Genomic DNA, 20,781 nt, shown 5'->3' with positions numbered 1-20,781 from the left:
AGAGGTTCGCCAACTTACAAGTCTGGGTAGAGCAACAGCTAACAAGTACCCAAGGTACCTATTCTATAGCCTCCCTACCTCTCCTCTGGCAATCATTGGCACCCGTCAGAAGCCAGAGCCGAGTGCGAAGCAGAGCAAAACGCACGAGTACCCATACGCCCTGTGTCTGAGGATTGTCTCTGGAAAATCCAGACGAAGGAATCGCAGCTTGAACTCCAGTTTGGTGAGGGACGCAGGCGCAACGCCCTTGCCCAGCCAAGAGAGGTACTTACCTCACGTACTGCGTAGAGACTTGGGTACGTATCTGCAGTTGGTCTGTTGCACCTGCCTAGCTGAAGTGCCTTAGGTAGGTACAGTGAGTGAGGTGTACAAAGGTACCTTACGCAGAAGAGCTCCTTCTCACCTTATCCACGTCCCCCAACCCCGCACCAGGTGGACACCAGAGGAAGGTAAGCTCCCTGACCCAGCCCACCTCGAGGCAAGTGCCATCCAACCCCAATGGCCCCAATCTTGCAAGCCGCAGCGTTGCAAAAAAACGAAAAAAGATGCGAAGACAAAAAAGCACTGACCACCACCCCCCAAAAGGACCGCCCAGCTGTCCCAAAGGTCCCAGAGGTCCCAGACTCCCAGCACCCAACGTGGACCGACAAAAACCACCCACGCCCCGCCCGTGGTGGCTGTAAACCCGTCTTTTTCCCCTCCATAAACCCGTTGCAAACCGACCTGACCGATTCTATCCATCAAAGAAACGTCGACCGAGTCGAGCCATCCATCACCCCACGATTGCAGCGAGACTGCCCCCCTTCGCCGGCCCATCATGGCCCAATACCACAACACGGCTGCATCCAACCTGAGCCCGACGACCTCCAGCAATCCCTCCACTGCTACCGTGACTGCAAACGCTGCCGCCGCCGCCGCTGGCCAGGCTTCCACCCCCCAGCACAAACGCGTTTATCAAGCCTGCATCCCGTGCCGTCGGAGAAAGGTCCGTTGCGATCTGGGCAGCGTCGATAATCCCCACGATCCCCCCTGCGTACGATGCCGTCGCGAGAGCAAAGAATGTTATTTCAGCGCAACAAGGAGGAAGCGCAAGGCCGAGGACGGCGAGGATCCCGAGCCCGAGGATGTCGATGACTACACAATCCGCAATGGCCGTAAGCGCGTTCACGTCAGCGGCAGCCCGCCCGTCGCCATCGACAAACGCCTCTACAGCGAGGTGCCCTTGACTCCAGGAGGCTCCATGGGCAGGGCCCAACCTCTGCGCCGCCCTACAGACGGTGATACCCCGAGCACCACGAGCCAAGCCGACAGCCGTCAGCGGAGCGACTACGTCGTCGACGATGAGCCCAACGCCCAGCTCGAGAACCGCGAGGCTCAGGACCTCATGCGACCCGGTGTCTACGGACCCCACGATGCTTTGGATCTGCTGTACAAGGCGGCTACGGATAGGTCAGTCCAGCTCAGCCATACCCAAGACGCGGCTGCTTACCACCCCCCGGCTCACAGCCCTGTGACCAACAACCACAAGCGTCACGAAAGTGTCGCTTCCATACCCGCCATACCTCAGCAGCCCGTCATCGTCACGCCCGGTGCGACCATGAAGCCCGTGGGCAATGGCAACGGACGGCCCTCGGTTCCCGTCGCCCTTGAGCCGCAACCTATTGACCCGGCTCTGACGAGACGTGATCTCTCCGGTGAGCCCGGCTACCAGGACGCCATCAAAGCCTGGGGGAGATTTAGGTTTGTCAGAGCCGGCTGGTTTTCCGCACAAGAAGCCATTGACTACATTGACTAGTAAGCTTATCTGCAATTGACCAATTCTCAATGATCCTAGGCTAACATTTCCTAGCTACTACGAATACCTATCACCACTTACACCAATTTCTCCACCGACCTTCCGCAATCCTGCATCTCACATCACCTTGCTCACGGAAGAACCCATCCTCACCATCACACTTCTCACCATTTCCTCGAGGTATCGCAAGATTCCCGGCACAGGTGGCCAATGTCGGTCCAACGCCATCCACGAGCAGCTCTGGACATATCTCCGGGGCATGATTGAGAGGTGCCTGTGGGGCCAAGAGGCATTTGGGGGTGGGGTCGCAGCTATGGCCGGTGCCTCATCTGTTCCTGACGATCAAACAAGCAGCACAGCGCCCTGGCGTGGAATGCGGAAAGGCAGTCTGCGAACTCTGGGGACCATTGAGTCACTCATGATCCTCACAGAGTGGCACCCGAGAGCCCTCCATTTCCCGCCAGCTGAAGCCATTGACGAGCTCATGCTTCCGTCATACGAAGGCAGTGATCTGATTAGCACAGACGAGCACGGCAATCAGCGACCGTCCGCAAATATCGGCGGTAAGCGCCTCGACAGCTGGCTCGAACCAGCCTGGAGAAGTGACAGAATGTGCTGGATGCTTCTCAGCACCGCCATGGGTCTCGCATACGAGCTTGGTGTGTTTGACGACATCGATGAGCTGCTGCGCGACGGTGCCATCTCCCGCCCCGAGTACGAGGAAGAGGTGTACCGACAACGTGCGTACCGCATCAAGCGTCTTCTGTTGATCTATCTGTCCCAGCTCGCCGGTCGTCTTGGTTGGACAAGCATGGTACCCGAGGCCTTGCGCAAGAGCGATCCGGCGGTAACCCGTCGCCGCCCAACATCCACAGAGGGCACAACACCTGGGACTAACCCGTCGTCCATGTCAAATGCCTTCAACTACATCCCGGACCTGGAGCTCGATGATCAAATAATACATTGCTGGGCTGGCATAAGCAATGCGATGCACATTGGCAACGAAAAGTTTTTCAAATCTCGCAAGCACACCACCGATATCATCCAGAGCGGGAAGTACACTGAGATGCTCAAAGACTTCCATCCGCTGCTCCAGGACTGGTGGAAGGAATTTGAGCGCTTCAGGTTACCACCTTATATCAGACATATTCTGACCATCGAGTACGAGTATGTACGCATCTATGTCAACTCACTTTCTCTGCAAGCTGTCGTTGAACGGTGTACCAATAACGCTGGTCACACGGCGCATGCGGGACACGGCACTCATGGCAACCATAACGCCGGGAGCGCGGCACAACTGTCTCCCCAGACGCAAAATTACTTTGGTAAGCTGCCTCTGGGACAGCTGGGTGGCTTCGGCGCCAGTGATCAGGAGTACATCAAAGAGGTCATCAGCGGCTGCCGCAACTTGCTTCGGACGGTTGTGGAAGGTCTCTTGCCGGGCGATTATCTCAAGCATGCCCCCGTGCGGACATACTTTCGCATCATCAGCGGTGCCATGTTCCTGCTCAAGACTTTTGCTCTTGGTGCCCCACGATCAGACGTCAAGCTCAGCATTGACCTGATGGACGAGACTGTCAAGGCACTCCGCAATTGCATCGTTGACGACGTTCACCTGGGAATTCGATTTGCAGATCTTCTCGACTCCCTGACAAGCCGGCTCCGTAACCGTTTCATTCAGGCTCCTGCTTTAGGACTCGGGTCTGCGGATGGAAGGAGCCCAGATCCCCACGGGATTACCAACGGCACCGCTGCCAACGGCCAAGCAATCGGCGGTCCCGATGGCCAATCATGGGCGAACCATGCCTCAAAGTTACGTGACGGACTCAACGCGCATGGTAAGCTTCACCTCCCCTTGGTCATCCACCACCTACCGTAATACCAGAAACTAACAGTAAGAATCAGACGACCCCGCCAACATTTCTGCTACACCCTTCGACCTCAGCACTGGCACCTTTCCCTATCCCTCAGGCTCGGCCTCAGTCCTGGGCCCGTCCACGCCGGCACCAGCGCCTGAGAACGGCGGAGCCACAAACACAACCAACAACGCACCGTCATCTACAACAGGAGGCATGGAAGGCCTCTTTGACTCAACTGACTGGAACAACCCAGGCAACGAGATGTGGTACCTGCCGCCCGGACCGGCATTTTTCCAAAATATGGACAACACGGCTGTCGCCATGACGGCCGAGGGCGTCAACGTCGGCGGTCTCGATCTCCTCGAGTACATGGCCATGGATACTGGCTTTCCCGTTCTCGATGGTCCTTCATCCTTTCCCTGAACCAGGCAGGAGCAAAACGCAGTGAAGGAGGACTCAACAAAAAGTACATTCTCAAAACCAAAGGGTGGGGATCTAAAGGAGACAAGAAAAGATAAAAGGGCATCCGCAAGGTGTGACTGTCATTTATACACAAAATTGGGAGCAATGGGGCGCGGGGAAACTGCAAAATGAGGAAAACGGGCGACAATACTGCCTTGAAAGAAAGATGATGGACTGGCTGGCCAATGTAGCGATTTTGTTCTTGATTTTCTCATCTCTTACCAATTACACACGACCCGGGCAAAGTGGCCAAGGTCACGCGGTTACGCAAGCAACGCCCATGAAATTTGAAGGCAAAGGCTGTTCTCCATTGCATTGCACCTGGATCACCTTTTTTTTTTTAATCGAAATCGGCACGGCTTATGAGAATATGGTTTCAGATATACCCTTTTTTTTTTCTTTTTCGATACTTTGCCATCTTCAAGTCGGATGCTCATTGAGCAAAAGATAGTCTCCGATTCATAGTGCGGGCGGTAGTAGTTATACCAAAAATATCAAAGATGCGAATCATACAAACCTCTAGTCAGACATTGCGGCTCGGGACGTACACAGCCTCTTCTCGCATACCCACGTCACGTCGACATGGTAAAAAAGCACGGTGAACAATATGATTACAACGAGGAGACTCAGAGCCGGTGTAACCTCGCAACGAAAGCCTCTAGTCTCTCTCTCTTCCCGTCTAGCCACTCCCGTCCAGTGTCGTTTCGTAGCTTCATTCCTGCCCAACACCCGCTCTACGACCCCCCCCCCCCCCCCCCCCCCGAGAGACGCACAACCTCCCATCACATGAATGCAGTATGTCCCATTTCCCTTCCCCGCGAGTGCTTTTTATTCAGGTAGCATACACAAAATAAGACACAATACGCACAAGCACACAATACCACAGAAAGACGAGGGGCAGACCAGAAAAAGAAAATCCGTAACTAAAGCCAAGGAAAAGCAGGAAGCCGGTAACGCCTAGCCAGATGCCATTGGTAAAGCGAAGCAGAAATCCTTGAGCACACCCCATGCCCCGCGCCGCCCCTCACAAGAGAGTCCCTCATGTCGATTCGTCTGTCCGACTCGTGCTCGATTCGGTCGCGGGGAAAGCTGGCGTCGGGAGTGGTGCAGAGATAGGTGATCTTCCGCGAGCGGTAGGTAGGTAACCTAACTGACAAGGCCCTTCTTGCTCTTTTGTGAGGTCAGCGGCCGGTCATATATATCCAGCCCAGCCCACTTCCGAAGCCCATGCAGTCCCATAGATATTGCGCGCAAAGGCCAGTGCTTGTGGTTCAAAGATATTCAAGCCAAGGGCCTGCGGAACCTAAACCCGAACGTATTTTTGACTCACCAAGTAGTCCCACAGGAGCTTGGTCATCTGATCCGACATCGTATACAGATCAATGGAAAACTCTCCCGCTAGAAAAAGCTGTTAGCTAAAGCGCAACTCGGTGTTTGTAATTACCAATGTCGATCCCATGCATCCCCAACACAAGGAAAACTGACCGGCCAAGAGATCGACACCAGGGGAAGCAGGCGCAAGCTCACCATCGACATCACTCTTGATGTATGTCTCCGCTGTCTTGTTATCGTTGATGATCTGAATGACGCGGAGCAGGTCATCCTCATCCAGCTTCTCAAGCGCCTGGGCAATCTTTTCATAGTCGTACTTCTGGGCACCCTTCTTACCAGCGCCGCCCTTCTTCTTGAGGCGGTCATCGTCTGATGGCAAGGGGCCGGTTTCGCGCAAAATTAGCTGCAGGGCCTGCGAGGGGTTCTTGAAGGAAACAGTATGCTCGGCCTCGTAGCGGTTCTTAGCGAAGTTGAGGTCGTGGCTGAGGGACTGCTTCGACTTTTCGGTAATGTAGCAATCGATCGTCATATCGAATTCACCCCATCCCTCGTTTTCACAACGGAAAGGAGGCTTGTTGAAGGCTAGAAGTGCCTGCGATCAGCGATCTGCAACAGGCAAGGTTGCAATCATAGGCAGAGTATACGAACTTTGGGTCGGGTTCTCAAAGGAAGGATGGAGGTTGTAGACGACCTTGAGGAAGCAGTCGGCCGGGTGCTCCTCACCATCTTCGCCGATGATGTAGACGTTGATCGACCATTTCCGCATGGGGAAATCCTCGACGGGGGACGGCTTGTCGCTAGAGATGAGGAGATAAAGATTAGGCGCTGGCACTATGGTAGAAGGGGTGTTTGCAAGTGAACTTACATGACATTCTGCTCGGTGACGAGCCTTACTTTCCTCTTGATCTCAAAGTTAGCATTGGAACGACGGGGCCATGGTATTTCGGGAAGGGGCCATGGTGGTGGTAACGTTGATGGACTACGATGTAGCTGGGTCCCCGTTGAATTTGGGTAGGAGGAAGGTGAAAAAGGGTATGGTATGCCAAGATCAGATCGATTGGGTGAGGAATACGCAGTATTCATCGTCCAGGCTGCCTAGGAAGCAATCATGCTGGGCTAGCCGACAGCGCAAACTGTCAACGAGCATGGCGTTTGGATAGGGCGAGCTGGTGATGGTGATGTCGCAAATCGACGCGACGAAGCGCGCTGGGAGGAGCGGAAGGATTGATCGCAGTATCTTACCTCGACAATCATGATGAGCTGCTGTATCAACGCAGGATAGGGGTCAAGCAGGGTGTCGGGTTCGGAGAGGGGGGAGGTCTGGATGTGCACTGAGCAAGTGTGTGAAGTTCACCAGTTGGGATTTGGAGGTTTGGGACTGGAAGGCTGAGGGTGACGCTCGGGCCATGCAGACACCCAGGGTGTGGCTGGAAAGCTTACCGCGTGCAAGCGTGTTGCGTGTTGCGGGGAAGGAAGCAAGGACTTTAATTGAATGGTTGTCCCTCCTGCCCCTATACATGCCTTTTGCTTGCTCGACGTAACAATGTGGCAGACAAAGCCTTAAGGAGGGCTTTCTTATCAGCAGAACGTCGTCTGTTAGGTTGGCCATAGCGATAGCGCTCATCAAATTTATACACGCATTTTTGCAACAATTTCACAGAAAGACAGGTCGGCTTTCAAGTGAGGGGGTATGATTCATCCGCGCGTCTATCTCTCCTACTGGAACATCTGATCAATATAGAAGGGACTTTATTCTTGTTGATTTGTGCTGTGTAGAGTGTCTTGCTCCTAAGCCTTGATGCTATCCATCCGCGTATCAATGCTCAAAACAAACACCACTCGGTGCAAGTCTTTCTTGCACTCTTCAGCTTCTCCTCACCGAAGTGATCCAGCCTGCCTCGTATCGGGGGGGTGTAAAAACAAGTTTGACAATGGTGCTAGTTTCGGTGTTGCAGGGGAGTCGGGCCGTTTCGATGACAGCCCGGCGTGCTGGGCCTTCCATCTTCGTCTTCTCACGGAATCGGGAGGTTGTGGTAAATCTAAGACTCTTCGACAGCGGGGGCGGCGGGGGGCTCGCCCTCAGCGGCCTTGAAAAGCTCCTCGTTGTCCTTCTGGGCCTTCAGGAAAGAGTCCTTGAAGAGGTTTGCGTCTGTATCCTCGTTAGCCCACTGCCATGCGACTATTTTCAATACCGGCCATGGACTTACTTTCAGAGTTGGCGAAGCGGATGGCCAGGGTAACGGCCTCAGCCTCACCCTCGCTAACATCGGCGGCGGCGTTCCACACCCAGCTGCGGTCGGAACCGACGTTGGGGGACAGCTTCATCTCAGGAACGACTAGTCATTGTTAGAATATTGGTGGTGAAATGAAGTCTGACGCAACGTACTGTAGTGGTTGGCGCAGACCTTGAGGGTCTTGTCACGGCGCATGACGAGACGGGTCTTGCCGTTCTCCTTGTGCTTGAGCAAGCGGACATCACCAGTGCCGCGCTCCTTCCACTCAGTGGTCTCCTTGACGAACTTGAAAAGCTTGGCGCGCATCTTGAAAAGCTGCTCCTCGGCCTCCTCGTTGGTGGCGACGTCGACCTTCTCCGTCAGCTTGATGACGGGCTCGAAGTGGACATCTTCGGACTCGGGGGCTTCATCCTCCTGGAATTTCCAACGTTAGCACAAGATCGAACACGCAACTTACCCCTGCATCGAAACAGAGCGTGCGATATGACGTACCTCGCCGTCCTTCTTTGCGGCATCGCGCTGGGCCTTTGCGCTGCCAGAGTTGTCACCGCGGTCCTCGTCCTCCTTCTTCTCCTTCTTGGCACCACCTCCGAACATAGAGAAAACGGAAGAGGAGGTCACAGGCTTCTCAGCCTCGCCGGTAGTCTGTGGGCGATACTGTCAGCCATCCGAACGTGGCAATATGGAGAATTGGATCGCGATGCGAGCGAGCAGAGAGTGCGCATGTCTCCCGCCCGTCATGGAGAACCCGTGAGATACGGTGAGCTTTAAATTATCTTCGTATGAGAACATGACGAGGGCGGGGGAGCGAGTGCGCGTGCGACAAAGGGGTGATCGTACCTCGACGGGCTTGGTCTCCTCGACCTTGGGCTCGGTAGCTTCGGCAGAAGACATATTGATGAGTTTTGCGAAGTAGTGGTTTTGGGGTGAAGTATGACGATGTTTAGATCTGCGGGTGGGAACGAGGAGAAAAAACGTTAGCTCGTGGACTTTGCATTACGACCAAATCTGCCCCTCATCGAGCGGACGGGCGCGACGGCATGCTCGTCATCAAGGCCGACAGGAAGCGGACTGCGGGGAGAAAGACTCAAGAAGAATGATACTTACCAGGGCTAGCAGTGGTATGTTCTGCAGTAAAGGGGGGGATCGGAGAGTGGAAAGCAAAAGATGATTCTGTTTCTTCGCTCGAGGTGAAGTTGGGAGTGGGTTGGACAAAATGAGGAAACAGCCCCTCATTCAAAAGTCAACAACAGGAGGGCAGGAGGGGTGTCGGGCGGGCCTGGCCCTTGCTGTTAGGTGCCCAGGCAGTGGTCATCCTGCCATCAGCAAGTACCCCTCCACCCAAATAATGAGGAATTGTACATGCTGTCGCCGCTCCTGGCTCTGTGGGGATGCACCTAAGCCAAAGCCCAAGCTGGATTCGCGCAGCCAATCACCAAGCCTGCTGCCTTTGCCACTGGGGACCGGGAGTCCCTGATTTGGGGATGAGGATTTTGACGCTATCTTGGTCATTGCCCGGCCCTATCCGCACTATTGAACTGAATAATCTTACTAGATGATTAACTGCGACTCTTTTGCTCGCAAGCTCGAACTATGACCGGACTGACTTCACCATTGTAAGACCCTGTTGTGAGCTCTCAGACCGTCGTGCTTCTGTCAGTCAGACAGGTAGGAAGAAACTTTTCCAGAAACTACTCAACTTGGGACCAAGTTTGGACGACGGACACAAGCACACGGCATATCCAGGCACAACTTGTAGATGTAAAGTAGGGAGTTTTACGAGGCTGCTCGGAGAATCATTGCAGAAGCCTGCTCATAGTCTATCATTCCTGTCCATCCATTCATAAATACTGTAGCCGCCTCAAAGCGACTAGAAACTCGGGAACTCGGCGGAGCTTACCCTGACCTGCCTCACTTCGCCGTCGCAACTGCGAACAATATGTGGGAAGAGTGGGGAGAGCGATGTGAATAACTAAACATTGAAGGGCGAATGAAGCAAAAAAGATGAGACAGCCATTACAAAATCCATACCGATAACTCCAGTTCCTTCCAGTCCTTGTCCCTAACCGGCCTCCAAGGTATCTCCATACTTGCGTGTAAAATCAGACTCATCCTTGCTGTCGGCACTGCTGCGTCCATCTAGAAAAGCCGGAGCCTGTTTGGCATCTAGCCGCCAGGCGCTCTCTCTTCCGACGAGCTCGCATCTCCTTCTTCTCCTTATCCAGGCGTTGGTTGTGGGCCTCCGTCGCTGTCAACCGCAGCTTTTCCATGTGCTTCTTGGCCTTGTCCAAGTAGACCTTATGCTCTTCCGTCTTTTGCAAGACCTTCAACGCCAGGAGCCGAGATTGAAGTTGGGCTTTCGTGAACACAATATTCGCTCGGTCTCTCAACTCTTGCAATCGCTGTGGATTTCTCAGGCTCTGCAGGTTCTCAGACAGCTCTGCAGATCCCTTGACGATGGCATTCGCAGCGTTCGCGGCCCTCGCGGTGATGCGGGTAGATAACCCTCTGGTATCCGCTACGATGGAGTCCAGGCTCAGGAGGTTGAGGCTTGAGAGGTCGAAGGCTCGCTCCTCTGCCTGATGTGCGACACTGTTTGCTGTATCAAGGACGTGGGAAGCCACCGCCTTGCCATATCCAAGACAACGCTCGAGGACGGTCTGTCCAAGGTCGACCACAAAGGTCTCATTGACCTTGGGCTTTCGAGTTGTATTGACCGCAATAGTGAGGATGCCATGCGCTTCCGACTTAGGGATTTCAATCAAGATTCCCTCGTCGGTCGAAGAGAATCTGGTCTTAATAGACCTCTCGCCCTTGAGGACATCGATAGTGATCGAATCTTTGGCAAGCCATGATGTTTTCGTGCCAGAGGGGATTTTGATCAGTATCTCATTGCGGCTGACCTTCTCCGCCGAGCATACGTAGGCTTTGTCGGGAAATTTGTCTGCAATGAAGTCGGCAAGCTCTGCGAAAGGTGCAACAGCCGTGTTGCTGGTTGCAGACGCTTTTTGAGCCACCCGAATCGTTGTGGTGGATAGATTGATCGTCGAAGTCGAAGTCGACAGTACTGTCGGGGTCAAGGATGACAGTGTACTAGCTGTGGTAGAAGAGACTGTGGAAAGTGCTGGTGTGTTTGAAACTCCTGTCAAGAAGTAGTTGGAGAGCAGTGCTGTGGCGATGACGCTAAGGACAAGAAACGTAGTCTGGCCCACGACCCATAAGTCGATATCTTCCACGGTCTCGACAGCGCGGCGCCAAGTATGACGAACAGTCTTGCTCACGGTGTTAGAGTCGCACTTGCTCTTCTTCCAGTGTGCGTGATCGTAAAGGCCGGTAAGGTAGGCCAGGTTTCGATTCATCTGGCGAGCATCGATGTTGAGGAATGAGGTCAGGTCGATTGGGAGCTTGATAGAAGGCATGGCCCGGTCAGAAGACTCCACGCAGATGTGGATAGCGTGCTGGTTGATCATATCGTCCCATACTGCATTAGGTTGATGGTGGACCTCGTCGTTTGAAATGAAGATGCTAGGCACGGCGTGCCTTTGCATGAAGTTCCATGCAGCATTCCGGGTGCTTCTAGCAGCCTCATCGTCATTCTCCGTAACGTAGAAGATGGCGACATGAGGCAGCGTCCATGAAGGCTCAATGATAGATCCACTGGGCGCAAAAGCAGACTGGAAAGTCCGATCACCGTCCACAGTGATGTGATAGACAGTCTCACCCAGGAAACGCTCGCCTTGGTAGACAACCTCCTTCGCTGCCGTGCAATTTTCGACCTTGATTTGGTATTGTGAAGTCTTCATCAACTCGACTTCGGGGACCTTGGGGGATCCCAGAGATGATATAGGCACAACGTTATAGATACCAGCATCTTCGCTGATGCCGCATCCATCTGCGGATGCAGATGCTGTGAAGGCCGAGGAAATCTTGTATATAATATCATGCCTGGCTGCATGGCTGCCCGTGTACATGATCCGGAGAGGTTCCTTCGTCGCTAGACAGTGTGACGCCATTGTTTGACGGACTGCTGCGATGAGACGCTTGTTCTGGTCTGGGAAGTGGAGTGTTTTGGCGATGGAGGTCGACTGCTCCTCGGTAAAGGTGTGAATGGTATGTTTGACTGACACCTGCTTGAAGTAGACTGGGTCTTGCGTCTCGTCAAATTCGATGGACTGTACCAGCGGGGTTTGCTGGCTGATGTCCATGGAGCTATCGATGCCCAAAGGCGGCGTCGGGACGCGGGAGGACGGATTGAGGAGGCTCTGCTCAGCGTATTGAATGGACGAGGCTCGAGACCTGTCTTGCGCGGCGTCCTCTGAGTCTTGCGAGTCCGTATCGGACTGGTTGGTCATATCCTCTGTATGTTCAGTGCCAGCGAGGCTGTGGACGTCGTCGGGGCGGGCATAGTCAAAAGAGCTCAACGACTCAGCTTCGGTGCCACGGCCGTCCTGGCTCTCGTCGTCAGTGTTGATAAATTCGTATGTGCTCTCGGACAGTGCCACGACATCTTCGGGTGCTTCTGATGGAGTCATGATGTCGGGTTCGCTGGACGAAATCCAGCTAGCCAGTTGTCGGTTTCCTTGTGGTCGGGGGAACCTCAAAGTCAGCTCGGAAGATGACAAGGTTGTCGACGCTGCCGGGCTGTGGGTAGATGTGTCGACGTCCGTGGTAGAATCGGCGCTGTGCTGCTCTTCCATACCGAGATAACAAGGGTTAGCCTTTTGTGTTATCCCGTCATGCCTCGGGAAGTCTGGGAGCTGGAAGAAATGGGATATGCTCGACAGTCGGCGGCTGTATGTGGTGGAAGGAATTAACGGAGTGGTTGTGATGGTTGTGGCGGTGGTGGGAGGATGGAGGGGTAAAGCGGGATATGAAGCAGGTCACGCTCGTGAGCTGACACAACGGACGGCGGTTGAGGGGCGTGGAGGGGTTGCTTTTTCTTCGGGACAAACGACCTGATCCAAGAAGTTGAACATCTAGGTAGCAAAGACGATTCGGGGATGTAGAGAGAGAAAAAAGAGATTCAACTAACTCTGGCCGGGCCTTTGGGATGTGTAGGAGGATTGTGAGGTGGTGGCGGGAGGTGAAGTAAGGTAGATGGGTACTCAGGTAAAGGTAGGTAAGGTAGGGTGCGTCGTCAAGGTCGGTCGGCGGCAGGTGTTGCCTGTACGGTGTACCTGCCTGTCTGCCTGGCCTGCCTTGCCCAGCTTACCGAGAAGGTGCTCGCTGCTGCGTGCTTGCCAGCTGGTATTGCCTTGCGGATCGAAATGGCCAACGCGGGGTGGGGAAATGGCAAGGGACTGGAAGGGACAGGATGAGATGGGACGAGAAGGCGGTCGGTTTATCGGAGGTGACTACCTTACCTTGGGTATGACTTGGGGATGTCACGCGGCTGCCGCTATCGAGAAGTTGCGACAAAGATAAGGAACAAGGGTACAGTCTGCTAACCTGATGGCGTTGCTCACGTTTGGTCCTAGCCGTCAAAGCGTCAGCAGGCCAGGGTTTGGATTTGGGGGTTTCGTTCCGATATTGGTCGTTCCGGAAGGGAAGTTGAGTGCCCTGCGAAGAATACTGAATAGAAGACGATGGGAAGTGAAGGAAGGAGAGATGTGGTGGAGGAATATGACAGTTTGTATCGGGATGGATGGATGGATGGATGCACCTCAAGGGTGGTGGGTGGTGCGGAGAGGAGAGAGACATTCAGGTCGGGCGCACCATCAAAAAGGCAGAAAGGCAGCTGAAAAGGCAACGGGACGGCAGTCGAGACACGACCAGGCGGTCCAGGAAGGTACCTACCTACCTTCCTTCCTTCCTTCCTTTACCGGACCTCATATCCTGCCTCACCATCCGCAGTTTTGGAGCAGGCAGGTGGCACCAAGTCAGAATAGCACGAAATAGCAAGAACTGTCAAGCGCCAAAGCTGAGATAAGTGCACAATTCCATACCTAAGGCACCTTACCTACTTAGTACTCGTGCAAAGTACCCTAGCAGTCATATCATCTTAACAGCCGTCGGCCAGACGCATCTCATGTGCTCTTTGGAGGTGGGGGCGGGGTCCATTTCGCGACCGAGTAAAGGCGCAACATATGGCGTTCATTTTACCTTGAAGGACCACATCTGACATTTGTAAAGCCGAGTATGCGTCACTCGCTCCGGGGCCTGGATACCTCGCGTTCAAATGGAATGTCACTGGCAACTGCCCCCCGCCCACTTTGATTGCAGCTCGTCACAAGCAGATACGCATCGTTGTACCTCTTATCGATAACAAGCCGGAGGAAATCGGTGCCAGGTGCAACTTGCACCACGCACCGCGCACCGCTGCGACCTGCCATGGTGGGGTTCCTTATCCACTAGCCCACCATCACCCCGCCTGTGAACCGCTGTTGGTGCCAACAGCCTTGGGTTAGCTCCAACCCCTACGGGCCTCGAGTGGCATCTCGACGGAGGAAGATCCGCTCACTCCCAACATCACCTCTTAGCTTCCTTTTCAACTTGGATCGGGTTCCATTTGGGCTTCACTTGGGCCGAACTCCTTGTTCTTCTATGGGAATATTCACTCGTTATCTTCAAGACCTTCCCAGGGCACTTGTTGTAGGCACGTCTTCCAAGCTGCCGCTTCAGGCGCAAAGTCTGGAAGTGAACCACTCATCGCCCCCTCGCACAGGCTGAAGCAAGGTACCAACCTAAATGTCCAAGTCATCCAATGTGGAAAGCTCAAGTGACTCCCGCCCGCTTGCGGCATAGGAAAAGACCAACAGGTTCGCCACGCACCACGATCACGACGCCTCACCACGAATTTCACAAAAGACTGCGCAAGTATATCCAGCCATGGCTCAGCGGGGGAGGGAAGAAAGCTACAATTTCGACCCTAGGTTGTGTGAGGCCCGCATGTCTTCCGAATGTTTCACCTTTTTGCCGTCTTTCCTGTCTCTGAGAATCCCATGTCTTAGCCGAAGAAAAGGGTGTGTGGCTTCAATACCATTTGATTGTGGCTCATGTGTCAAGTGGCGGTGCAACTTCCATTCTCAGCTCACCTCAGCTGGACTGACACCTCTTCCACGTTAACGAACAGCCAAGATATCGTTGGAACATCTTCATGCGATAATGCAAGAGATTTCTGTTTATGGAATGTACCCATCGAAAAACTACACAATTGGAGCCAAGATACATTCGAAGATAGGTCACTTGCTGGAGTTGGTAATCAGTAGGGCAATATACGTTGATAACGAGAAAGGTTATGTGCTTTCGACTTCATCGTCATTTTGACCAACACCGTATCGTGGAGACAGGCCTTACCCAGAGAACCTCGCTTATTTCACTTCTCTTACAATTCTAAAACTTCATCCTTCGTTATGAAGGCTCAATATTGCAGCGTCTCTCGTGGACATTCGGACCCCCGTTGTGAAAATAAACTTGCAATCATTGCATCACTCAAGCCTGTCCTTCGCCGGCATACCAACATCTACACCTCGCATTGAGGAATGAATAATGCGCTCCTTTTCAAGTCGATGGACTTGGGAGAGCTCTGGCTTGAAGATTGCTGTACCAGAGGCTTTGCGCTATCTCTAGCCAAGTGGCCTGGCATTTCAAGAATGCCATTCCGGAGTTCGCGATAGACAAAACACAGACGTGACGTTGCAGATACCCAATTTGACGACACTTCAGCGCCAGACAAGAAATCGTATCAAATCACCTCAAGAAAGCCAGTCCCAACCCGACCAGCCACGCAAGAGGATTTATACACCCACCCGATTGCACACATCTATACACGGTCGGTAGGTGCTCGAAATATGTTCCTCAACTCATGGGTGTGAAAAAAGTCAAAAGGCAAGATGCAAAGAATGCAAAAAGAAGCAAGCAGTTTTGAACTCGAAACTTGTACAACCCGAAAATACTCTTCACCTGAAGCAAAAAAGAGCAAACAGGGCCTCTCTCTCGGAACAGAAAACCAGCCACTCCAACAACCCCAGCCCCAGCTTCAGCTCCAGCCCACCCCTTTCCCCCGGCCGGAACACGTTGCCGGAATTTTCGTTCCCTGGGCTCAGTGGTTTCTGGTTCCTATGAAACAACGGAGCTGGACAGGGGGACGTTAACCATCAACGGGAGAAGACGGCACAAGAAGGAGGCAGAGAATTGAGACTTGAGAGAATCGAGAATTTGTTACTATTCCTATTGTAACCCCAGGATTAGTAACAAATTGCAATCTCACTCCTATTCTTCCTTGTCTTTACCCCCTGCTGTTGCTGGAGATCACGCAAGACACACAGACGACAGTAACCGCAGAGGCGAGAGAAAACAAAAGGCTGCATTTCTTGGTTTCTTTGCTGACCAAATCTCAGAAACGCTCTATTTGGACCCATGTCTCTGTATCCGTATCCGGTACTGGATCCAAATCCTCCCGCAATCTGCCTCGAAATCTCGCAAAGTCCCGAAGCAGAAAATCCACCGAGAGCCTTGTCCTTGTACTTGTCACCCCCTCCTCCAGCCCTAGGAGGCTGTTATCATTGAATTCGTTACCTTCATTGATGGTTTGGTGTCGAGGGACTACGTGTATCTAAGGGTAAGGCAACCGCAACCCTTAAAACGACGTATATGCAATGTAACCTCTCATTTACCGACATCAATGCAATCATGAGCAGCACGTCCACATTATTTGTGTAAAATCGTTGGACAGAGTCCGCGTGGACTTGGGAATTCTACAGGGAATCGGTAAAAGTTGGGAACCCAGCCTACAATCCTTAGATGCTTTTGCAGCGTAATTTTGCATTTTCATCTTCCCAAACCCGCAGCCAGTACGTTTCTTGCATGGCAACCGACATCTCGGGCATGAACCTCCCCTCATCATTACAGAAACAAGAAAACCCCGAAGAAAAGACCAATGGTGTATCAACGTCTTCCCCCAAAGTGACGACAATATCCCAGAGAAAACTCCGCTCCACAACCCAAAAGTCCTGGTGAGATAGGAGAACCGAATGCGCAATGAAAATGGTGTAGGAAAAAAGGGAACCGTTATGCTTGCGGAAGAGAACGCGCTGCAAAATGGGGGTATCGTAACAGAGGAGATGAGGTTATTTTTTTTGCGCATGTTGAGTGCTGTTTGTGACCGTGTTTGCATCATAGGATGTCGTGCTTCTGGAAAAGCCGTGCCAGCGTGTCAGTACCAAACATTTCGTCGTCGGGGATCATTTCAATGATGCCTGTGAGGTTGGCGATCATGTCACCCTGGTTGCGGTACGCCAAAATCGCAGGCACAGCGGCGTTGTCGAACTCAATGTCAAGATAGTGTACCTTGACAAAGTGTATTGTTGAGTGCTGCGATACAAGAGGCATCATGGCATGCTCTATTGTCGCAGAAACGTCACACTAGAAGCCTCGTTAGGACTCAAAACTTGGGAATGATAGTCTCAATGGAGCTCACCTCTGGGTCATAGACGAAGACGACAACGACAGTGTCCCGCGCAACCTTCTCGATGGCATCGAGGTAGCCCAAGGCATCAACCTCATCCAGACGTCCGTAAATTCGCACACTAGGACTTGTTCTCCGGTTCCGAATAACCTTGTTGGAGTCGCTCTCGAGTTCTCTTCGGCGGCTCTCGCGCCATTGCTGCATGAAACTGTCGTCAGAGTCGCTGCCGTTGCCCTCATCCGTCTCGCTTTCGCTTTTGTTCGATGGTGGCGGCTGGGAGTTGATGTTGTCGAGGCCGAAGATGGAGCGCCTCACTGTAGTGCGCGCGCGGCTCATGAAAGAAGTCTTGCGAGCGTTCTCGTAGTTGCGAGCATCGGCGATGACGCCCTTAACACCAGTGGTACGACCGGCATCGAAGCTAGCTGGGGGCAGCTTCAGGTCGGAGCCGGTCTGACCAAGAGATGGCATACGCATGGCGGCGTCGATTTGGGAGTTGCGATATCTCTCTTCCTCGTCGAGGTCAAGGCTGTCCTGTTCGCGACGGTCGTGGTCTCGGTCTTCGGGATGTACTTTGCTGGTGTCACGGGAGTTTGCTGCTAGCAGAGCATTGAATTCTTCCTGGGCTGGTGTAGGGTTCGACATCTTGAAGGTCGTGTGGCGCGGCCGGGGAGGGGGAGCTTGATTTATGTATAGGACAAGGAGCGGAGGAGCGGGTGGGCGTGTGGTCAGAGGAGGAGGTTGTCGTCCAGGGTGTTGTTAAGACGGAGTAAACAAGCAGGTTGTGAAGAGTTGGCAATCGTGCGACGTTGAGCTTGGAAGGGTGTGCCCGGTTGTTCTGTCAGGGCGTCTACTTCGTAGTCGAGCAAGCAAAGTGACTTGTTCGGACAAGGACAGGATGGGTAGTGCAAATGGTGGTGGTGGGAGAGTCTGGAGAGGAGAGGACGGGCGGACGGTGGGAGGCGAAGCAGAGACGACTGGGAGTTGGATGGAAAGGATGGAGGCCCTTCGATGGGATTTTCTCGAAGCAGTGGAGTCGAAGCCAGGGGTCAACCCTTGCGTGGACCACGATGCGGTGAAAGCCGGGCCCCAGTGGTGTACGGAGTAGTGGATAGTCAAGAGTCAACAGACTGGCGCGATGCGTGAGTGGTGCGAGATGTGCGCAAAAGGGCAAAAGGGGGGGCTCGAGGGTCGAGGATCGAGGGTCGAGGTGGAAGCCCCTGGGGTGCGTCAGGCTGTTTCAGAAGCGGCGGAGGCGCGTGGTTGCGAACAGGGGAGACTGGACGGCAAAGTGTGGATGAATGGCAGAAGGTGAGGCCTTTGGCTACTGGCATTCGTGGGTTGTTAACTTGTTCGGGGGCATAGGGGGTTTAGTGACGGGTCCAGGTGAGATCTGGTTGCGGTAAGAGGCATGTAGTCCGCGATGTTAAGACGAGGATGCGGGAGTTGATGATCGTTTGCGGGCGCAAAGACGCTGGAACGCTGGCACGGCAAGACCGGACAATTTCTTTCCAGCCCTGTAACTTGTGCTTGATTGAGCTGCCCACCCCCGTCCAGTCCCCGATTTCCGATGTCGATGATTGTGGGCGAGTCAACTTTTTGCAAGGACACGAATGCCGAACTGGGACGTGCAGATGACGGAACAGAGAGGCCAGCCACGATGGTGTCGTCACGCATGAGGATACCGGCGACGTGGAGGGAAGGGGGCAGAAAGGAAAAGTGGAGAATGTATGTACATTTAACAGTACCTTACGGATACCTACGCAGGAGTACTTCGTAACACAGTAAATTGTATGGAGGAAGGTGCCAGTCAGTCACCAATTGCCAGTGCAGGGCAGGCAGGCAGGGCAAGGAAAGAAGGGAGGCGGCTGTGAAAGAGAACCAAGCACACAAGGTACGAATGCAACCTTCCTCAAGGTACTCCGTAATTGAAAATAAATGCAAGTACCTGATCCAAATGCAACTGCACCTGCGACTCTTCCTGTCTGTCTGGCGTCTGCATATCCCTTCCATTGAAAAATAAAGTTAGGGTAGTCTAGAATGGAAAGTTGGGCAAATTACCTCCATTTCCTTTTTCACAAACCAACGGTCAACGCGCAAACCTTCAGTCAGCTGCAGCCCAAAATAAAAGAAAAGAAAAGAAAATAAGATAAAACATTCCTTTTTCCGTCGTCTCAAACTAACCGTCAAGCAGGCTACTTTGCTTACCTTACCCCAAGGTACGGACCTGTTACCGTCGAAAAGGGGCCGGATCGATCAGACTACACAGCATTATTACGGAGCAGAGAGAGAAGGGGTCAAGAACCGCAACATCCGTTCTCCAGCGCAGCACCACACCATCTTGCTTTTCCTCTGCCCGCGTGGCTTTGCTGGGATCATGGTGCTTGTCAGCATCATTCGACCCATCCACTCCATCTCTGCCCATTTTCTCTCCTTTTTGCAACGTCGTCACTTCACGCTTGTCCAATCAATGCAAACCACTACGAGAGGTGGGGGACAATTCGGGACCTTGCAGATAGGATGCACGCTGCACGTCGATGAGTTGGCTGAGCCGCTTTCTACTATAATCTTTCTTCATTTGTTATTGCTGTGAATTACACCCGCTCCCCGCCGGCCCGTTGGAGACATCACGCAGTTGACCTTTTGCTCCGACTCTCGAGCAATAGACCGGCCGGTGGCGAGGAACTTAGAAAGGGCGCCGAAGCCACGCCAAGACTTCCAAAGTTGGCGATCGCGATGAAGAAAACAAACACGGCTACCTATTATGTCTCGTATGTCTCGTGTTGGGCCGTCTGTGGGTTGACTGGTTGGCCCCAAATTTGGCTCACCGCACGCTACGTGCCAGCCGTGATTGGGAAGACGCTTCGCAATTGACTTCTCTCCAGTGTTCTCGAAATGGCGAGGACCTCGCACCATCTCGCAAATCATTATACAAGTCCTCCAGAAGGTTGCCTCGACTTAGGACCATTGGTCACCAGCTTCCGCTTCTTCAGGGTCCTCGGAACAGTCTCTTTCGCTTTCCTCTCTCCACCTTACTCAAGGCGCTTCAATTTGCAACTACGCCTGTGCTCGCATTTCTAACCCTCCTGCCTCAGACATCATGTCTCATTCCGGCTAGTACGAGTCGTTGCGCCTTACCGGCCAGTGCGGGAGGACCCTGCATCGGAGATGGTGCTGCAACTGGCAATTATTTGTGGTAGAGAAGGGGATTGATACCGCAGGGCAGCGACGTTCCTTGCTCTGGTGCCTATTCGCGAGTGTCTCGCATCAAGTGCGTCTTCAAATTCCAGACACAATGTCTCACGCCCAACTTCTTCACCGCGGCTCCAAGACACCGACTCTATCCGTCGTCGGCCCAGCCGAATCGCAAACCCGCCGTCAAAGACTGAGCCCAGGCTTACTGCGTCAAAGAGACAATGGCAGTTCGCTGTGCGTTGCTGAGAGAGATACGCGGATAGTCTCAGCAGAAGACCTTGCCAGACTAGGCCCCTCCATTGATTGCCTAATAGTTACACCATGATCCTCATCAAGCTCCCCATAGGAGGGTATAGATACACGCACATCTCCTTTAGCGCCTGAAGCAAACATGGACTGCTTGAGACGGTCAGAAACCACTTCACCGGGGAAGATGCCTAACTGGCCCGGTAAAAGATCACGACGCCATCATCCCACTATGCGATGACATTGTTCACCCTT

At 53.3% G+C, this 20,781-nt stretch overlaps 7 protein-coding genes across 7 annotated transcripts; 2 read left to right on the top strand and 5 right to left on the bottom strand.

The window, feature by feature from the left end:
- Positions 1–817: 817 nt before the first annotated feature.
- Positions 818–4,077, top strand: CTAM01_10617 (uncharacterized protein; the record flags this gene model as incomplete). Its single annotated transcript, XM_060526632.1, has 3 exons — positions 818–1,794; positions 1,850–3,633; positions 3,701–4,077. The coding sequence occupies 3 exons, from the start codon at positions 818–820 to the stop codon at positions 4,075–4,077; spliced, it is 3,138 nt and encodes a 1,045-aa protein (XP_060378727.1).
- Positions 4,078–5,262: 1,185 nt separating this feature from the next.
- Positions 5,263–6,702, bottom strand: CTAM01_10616 (YEATS family protein; the record flags this gene model as incomplete). Its single annotated transcript, XM_060526631.1, has 6 exons — positions 5,263–5,286; positions 5,447–5,514; positions 5,602–6,030; positions 6,097–6,245; positions 6,314–6,348; positions 6,691–6,702. The coding sequence occupies 6 exons, from the start codon at positions 6,700–6,702 to the stop codon at positions 5,263–5,265; spliced, it is 717 nt and encodes a 238-aa protein (XP_060378726.1).
- A 785-nt stretch (positions 6,703–7,487) lies between these two features.
- Positions 7,488–8,576, bottom strand: CTAM01_10615 (RanBP1 domain-containing protein; the record flags this gene model as incomplete). Its single annotated transcript, XM_060526630.1, has 5 exons — positions 7,488–7,597; positions 7,656–7,784; positions 7,835–8,096; positions 8,175–8,327; positions 8,523–8,576. The coding sequence occupies 5 exons, from the start codon at positions 8,574–8,576 to the stop codon at positions 7,488–7,490; spliced, it is 708 nt and encodes a 235-aa protein (XP_060378725.1).
- Positions 8,577–9,790: 1,214 nt separating this feature from the next.
- On the bottom strand, positions 9,791–12,379 carry CTAM01_10614 (uncharacterized protein; the record flags this gene model as incomplete). The annotated part of the gene is made up of 1 exon (XM_060526629.1): positions 9,791–12,379. The coding sequence occupies one exon, from the start codon at positions 12,377–12,379 to the stop codon at positions 9,791–9,793; it is 2,589 nt and encodes an 862-aa protein (XP_060378724.1).
- A 408-nt stretch (positions 12,380–12,787) lies between these two features.
- On the bottom strand, positions 12,788–13,382 carry CTAM01_10613 (uncharacterized protein; the record flags this gene model as incomplete). The annotated part of the gene is made up of 2 exons (XM_060526628.1): positions 12,788–13,036; positions 13,131–13,382. 2 exons carry the CDS (start codon positions 13,380–13,382, stop codon positions 12,788–12,790), a joined length of 501 nt encoding a protein of 166 aa, XP_060378723.1.
- A 3,414-nt stretch (positions 13,383–16,796) lies between these two features.
- Positions 16,797–17,730, bottom strand: CTAM01_10612 (phosducin; the record flags this gene model as incomplete). Its single annotated transcript, XM_060526627.1, has 2 exons — positions 16,797–17,045; positions 17,101–17,730. The coding sequence occupies 2 exons, from the start codon at positions 17,728–17,730 to the stop codon at positions 16,797–16,799; spliced, it is 879 nt and encodes a 292-aa protein (XP_060378722.1).
- Positions 17,731–19,980: 2,250 nt separating this feature from the next.
- On the top strand, positions 19,981–20,166 carry CTAM01_10611 (uncharacterized protein; the record flags this gene model as incomplete). The annotated part of the gene is made up of 1 exon (XM_060526626.1): positions 19,981–20,166. One exon carries the CDS (start codon positions 19,981–19,983, stop codon positions 20,164–20,166), a length of 186 nt encoding a protein of 61 aa, XP_060378721.1.
- Positions 20,167–20,781: the final 615 nt, after the last annotated feature.

This window comes from Colletotrichum tamarilloi (genome assembly GCF_030869305.1).
Source record: "Colletotrichum tamarilloi strain Tom-12 chromosome Unknown Scaffold_50.1, whole genome shotgun sequence".
Classification (NCBI taxonomy): domain Eukaryota; kingdom Fungi; phylum Ascomycota; class Sordariomycetes; order Glomerellales; family Glomerellaceae; genus Colletotrichum; species Colletotrichum tamarilloi.
This window is presented reverse-complemented; position numbering and strand designations above follow the sequence as displayed.